Below are 5,432 nucleotides of genomic sequence, written 5' to 3' on the forward strand. Positions count from 1 at the left end.
TCTCTGGGGGTCGGCCAGCCTACACGGTGGGGCCTCAGCTCCACGGGAACGTGTCTGAGGCCTGATTGTAGGGCTCCGAGCCACAGGGACGGAGGGTGAGGTTACCTTTCGAGGCGGAACCGCATTGGGACATCCCTGCTCTGTGATGGGCTCAGAGGTGGATGTCGAAGAAGACGTGGCCAGGGTGGGAGGCAGAGTGGAGGAGGGACAGTCCACATCCTGCCCTCTGACCACGTGGCAGTCCTGGCTGCACAGGGCATAATAGCAGTGCCCAGCAAGGTCTTTCTGGTTGTATATGATGGATCCTGCAGGCAGGAGAAGGTGGTGGCTGTCAGCAGAGCCCTGCTCAGAGGAGGGGCTGCCACGGCACGCGGGGAATCCTGAGGGAACCCTAACTCCACATAAAAAGGGTCTGAAACTGCACTGTGGCCACATGAGCCAGAGCCACAGAACAGCAGGGAATCCACTCACATCCACAAAGGAGAAACTAGACCCAGGGTAGGCTCAGACCCAATACGCAGGGAAGACTCACGTACCTGCAGGGAATAGCTGGCCAGCCACGCTGCAGTAGCAGGTCCGGGTGGAGTGAGCCACGGAGGTAGGTGCCACGGAGGGGGATCTCACAGAGGCGGATGGGGCTGAATATGAGCTCTTGGTAGATGAGGAACCCACAGGGGTTGTTATAGGAGCTGAGGTTGTGGTGGTTGTAGGGGCAGAGGTTGTGGTGGTTGTAGATACAGAGGTTGTGTGCATTTGTATCGTGGCTGGTGTGTGGGTCTCCTTTGTGACCGGTGGGTGGGTTTCTTTTGTGGAGGTTGTGTTGTTTGTAGACGTATGGATTGTGTGGGTCTGTTTCGTGATGGGTGTGTGAGTCTCTCTCGTGGAGGAGGTGCTGGATGTGACCACAGAGGTTGTGCGGGTTTTGGGCCCAGAGGAGGTGCTGTGAGTCGGGCTGCTGGTGGCAGGCGGGGCGGTCACCGGGCATCCCTTGGGGGTCTCACAACACAGCACGCGCACCTCGTAGTTGAGGCACATCTTGGGGGTCCCCGGCTGGTCCTGGTTGCGGCACAGGAGGCCCACGCGGCGGTCACACTGCACCACCTGGCCCAGGTGCTGCAGGCTCACCTCGGGGTGGCTCTCGGCCCGGCACTCGATGCCTGCGATGTCCTCGGGCCGGCGGCAGACGCGCTCCCCGCTCCTGATGATGTTGTTGTAGGTCTCCGTGTCCCCACCGTGGGGCCCAGGGGATGGGAAGTCCACATCGAACCACTTGGTCCAATTGCACCGGGGCTGGCAGGTTGTGGTCGAGGTGGCAGGGTGGGTGGTCTCGGGGGTAGAAACGTGGCCTGTGCCGGTCGTAGGAGCAGAGATTGTGCTGGTGGTCGAAGGAGAGGTTGTGCGGGTCTGTTTCGTAGCTGGTGTGTGGGTCTCCTTCGTGGAGGTTGTGATGGTTGCAGATGCAGAGATTGTGTGGGACTGTTTCGTGGACAGGGTGTGGCTCTGTTTTGCGGAGGTTGTGTGGGTCTTTTTCGTGGCACTGGTGTGGGTCTCTTTTGTGGAGGTTGTGCTGGTTGTAGTTGCAGAGGTTGTGTGGGTGTGTTTTGTGGCGGTTGTGTGGGTCTCTTTCGTGGCCAGCATGTGAGTCTCTTTCGTGGAGGAGGTGCTGGATGTGACCACAGAGGTTGTGCGGGTTTTGGGCCCAGAGGAGGTGCTGTGAGTCGGGCTGCTGGTGGCAGGCAGGGTGGTCACCGGGCATCCCTTGGGGGTCTCGCAACACAGCACACGCACCTCGTAGTTGAGGCACATCCTGGGGCTCCCCGGCTGGTCCTGGTTGCGGCACAGGAGGCCCACGCGGCGGTCACACTGCACCACCTGGCCCAGGTGCTGCAGGCTCACCTCGGGGTGGCTCTCGGCCCGGCACTCGATGCCCGCGATGTCCTCGGGCCGGTGGCAGACGCGCTCCTCGCTCCTGATGATGTTGTCGTATGTCTCCGTGTCCCCACCCTGGGGCCCAGGGGACGGGAAGTCCACGTCGAACCACTTGGTCCAGTTGCACCGGGGCTGGCAGTCACTGGTCGAGGTGGGGGGCACCCGGCCTGTGCCTGAGGTGGCTGTGGGCAGAGGTGCTGAGTTCCCCGAGGTGTGCTTTGTGGCGGTCGAGGGGGGCCCCGTCGGCTTGGTGGGGGGCTCCCGTGTCATGGGCTGTGTGGTTGTGGCTCTGTAGGCCGGCCGGGTCCCCTGCCTGCACCTGTCCACCATGTCACAGCACTCGATGCGAATCTCGTAGTTGTAGCAGATGGGCGGCAGCTGATCCTCATTCCGGCAGACAAGCCCCTCCCTGGGGCTGCAGGTCACGTCCTGGCCCAGGTCCGCCAGCGATGTGTTGGGGAAGCTCACGGCCCGGCACTCCACGCTCCTTGGCCTCTCGCAGAACATGAATCCCTTGGCTCTCAGGTTCTCAAATGTGTCAAAGTCTCCGCTGTTCCTGCCCGGCCCGGGGTAGCTGCCGTCAATCCAGCCAGTCCACGTGCAGGACTTCTCCCAGCAGGACACCGGGCTGGGCGCTGTGGACGTGGGCGTGGGCGTGGCCGCCACGGTGGAGGTGGTGGGCGCTGGTGTCGGGTGGGGCGGCAGCGTTGACGTGACAGACGTGGGGGTTCCTGGGGCAGGGCTGGAGAGCGTGGCTGGGCCGGGGGTGCTCACGGGGCCCGAGGAGGCTGAGTCCCCCATTTCAGGCGTCCGGAGGGTGGTGGCAGGCGGGGTGTGGGCTGGGTGGCCGGAGGTGGGGCAGTCCCGGGGCGTGCAGCACAAGACCCTGATCTGGTAGTTTCCGCAGAGTCCCGACGCCTGGTCCCTGTTGTGGCAGGTGAGCCCCACAGCCAGGCTGCACTCCACGCGCTGGCCCAGGACGTGCAGGGGCACGTCGGGGGCATCCTCGGCCCGGCACTCCACCATTTTGGGTGCGGGGCACGCCAGGAGGCCGTGGGCACGGAGGTTCTCCAGCGTGTCGAAGTCCCCGCTGTCGAGGCCCCGCCCGGGGCGGCTGACATCCAGCCATGGCGACCACTGACACTCTTCCTCACAGCCAGGGTGCTGTGAGGGGGGCACCGTGGGAGGCGTCATCCTGGGGGTCGTGGCTGCAGGCCGGACGCTGCTGGGAGGGCCAGCGTGCGGCGTGCTCTGGCTGGGGCCTGTGCCGGGGGCCCGTGACGAGCTCACAACTGTGGGCAGAGAGGTTGCCAGGCTGAGCACCGGGGGCCAGGGTCGGGGCAGCCCCCTCCCTGCCGCCTGTCCCTGTCCGAGGCCTGGGGATGAGTCTACCGGCCTGTCTGCCTGTCTCAGTCTGTGACCGCCCCTGGGAACCTGCCTAGCCCAGACAGGTGTTGAATAAACAGGTACATGGACACTGTTTAAAGAAAGCCACACCTCTGTGACCCCAAAACCAGAACTCGGGGGTTCTGCAGTCTCAGAGACACTCAGATGATTCTTTGGGGTCCCTGAGACGTCCCCCCAGGAGAGAATATGGTACTTGTACTCTGTGCCGTAGAAGACCAGTGCTGGCCACGCAGCCCCGGGTGGCATCCCGTGGTCCTGAGGGCCCGACTGGGGCTGGCCCAGCCAGGCCTGAGGCTGCCAAGGGAGGACTGTGGGTGCCAGGCCTGCCAGGGCGACCCGAAACTGGCCCCTTCTCTGGCAGGGCACCTGAGGGGAGTGGCAGGTCTTCCCTGTGCCCAGGGCCCTGGTCCCGGGCCCCTGTTTGGTCCCACACCCAGATCAGGTGTGAACTGGGCCTCCAACAAGAAACACCGCTGGTCAGCAGGACAGGGACACCCGGGCACCAGGCCCTCAGCACGTGGCCGCGTCATCCTCACCGAGTGGGGGTGTGGAGAAGGAGAAGGTGGTGGGAGGCGCGGGGGTGGCGGGGCTGCAGTCGTGGACGCGCCTCTCGATGGTGCCGTTGGCCCCGCAGCGGGCCGAGATGCAGCCACCCGTGCCATCCGTCGTGTTGTAGATGACATCTCCCGGGCGGAAGTGCCGTCCATCATAGGTGCAGACGCAAGCTGTGGGAGAGAAGAGGCCCGGCCTGTTAGGGCGCTGGGTGTGGGCAGAGACCCCAGACTGTGGGCTGGAGACCCCAGCCTCTGGACCCCAGGCCCATGGCCCCCAGCCCTGAGACCCCAGCCTTAAGGCCTCAAGCCCAAGACCCCAGGCCCCAAGATCCCAGGCCCCAGACCCCAGGCCTCGAGACCTCGGCCCAGAGACCCCGGCCCTGAGGCCCCAGGCCCCGGACCCCAGCCCTCAGACCCCAGGCCTGGAGACCCTGGTCCCAAGACTTCAACCCTGAGACCCACACACTGAGACCCCAGGCCTGAAGCCCCGACCCCAAGACCGCAGACCAGAGACCCCAGCCCCAAGATCCTAACCCCAAGACCTACACACTGAGATGCCAGCCCCAAGTTTCCAGGTCCGAGGCCCCAGTCCCGAGACCCTGGCTCCGAGACCCCAGGCCCGAGACCCCAGCCCTGAGACCCCAGACCTTGAGACCTCTGGTCCAAAATCCCAAGTCCAAGACCCTAACCCCGAGACCCCAGATCCAAGGCCCCAGGTCTTGAGACCCTCAGCCCAGAGACCCCAAACCCAAGACCCATGCACTGAGACCCCAGCCCCAAGACCTCAACCCTGAAACCCACACCCTGAGACCCCACACCAAGACCCCCAACCCTGAGACCCACACATTGAGACCCCAGCCCCGAGACCCCAGTCCTGAGACCCCAGCCCTGAGCCCCAGCTGCAAGACCCAGGCATTGAGACCCCAGCCCCGAGACCCCAGGTCCAAAATCCCAGGTCCAAAATCTCAAAACTGCCACCCTGAGCCCCCAGGCATTGAGACTCCAGGTCCCAAATCCCAGGTTAAGAGCCCAGCCCAGAGACCCCAGCCCCGAGACCCCAGATCCAGGACCCCAAGCGTTGAGAACCCGGCCCCGAGACCCCAGGCCCAAGACCCCATGCCCAAGACCCCAGGCCCAAGACTGCAGCCCTGAGACCCCGGGCCCCACATCCCAGGCCCAAGACCCCAGCCAGAGACCCTGGCCCCAAGACCCTAGATCCAAGGCCCCAGGTGTTGAAACCCCGGCCCCGAGAACCCAGCCCTGACAGGCAGTGGCCGCTCACCGCTGGCGTTGTAAGTGCACTGCACGCCACTCTCGGTGCAGACACTGTGGGAGAAGGAAGAAGGGCGGCTGGGTGTGTGAACCCCACGTGCCCTCCCCAGGGCTTCCCGTACCCGAGGGCGGTGGGGTAGCAGCTCCACAGGCCGGGGAGCCCCCCTGATCCCAGGCCCTGGACACCCTCCCGACCACCTGGCCTCAAGCCGTGGACGCCCTCCCGCTCGCCTGACCCAGCCTAGTGGCCCGAGCACCCCCCAGGCCCCA

General features: G+C 64.9%; 1 protein-coding gene across 1 annotated transcript in view; it reads right to left on the bottom strand.

Annotated features, from left to right (window-relative positions):
- Nucleotides 1-5,432, bottom strand: part of LOC103251193 (mucin-5AC-like) — a gene marked incomplete at both ends in the record, with an annotated part of 38,570 nt that overhangs the window by 31,271 nt on the left and 1,867 nt on the right. Inside the window, 5 exons of the mRNA XM_021708430.1 lie at nt 106-305; nt 537-562; nt 833-3,221; nt 3,873-4,061; nt 5,173-5,216. Coding sequence (XP_021564105.1) covers nt 106-305; nt 537-562; nt 833-3,221; nt 3,873-4,061; nt 5,173-5,216 — 2,848 coding nt within the window. The remainder of the gene's footprint in view (nt 1-105; nt 306-536; nt 563-832; nt 3,222-3,872; nt 4,062-5,172; nt 5,217-5,432) is intronic.

The sequence above is a fragment of the Carlito syrichta genome, unplaced genomic scaffold, assembly GCF_000164805.1.
Source record: "Carlito syrichta isolate Samal-C Ts95f unplaced genomic scaffold, Tarsius_syrichta-2.0.1 Scaffold136907, whole genome shotgun sequence".
In the NCBI taxonomy this organism is placed as follows: Eukaryota; Metazoa; Chordata; class Mammalia; order Primates; family Tarsiidae; genus Carlito; species Carlito syrichta.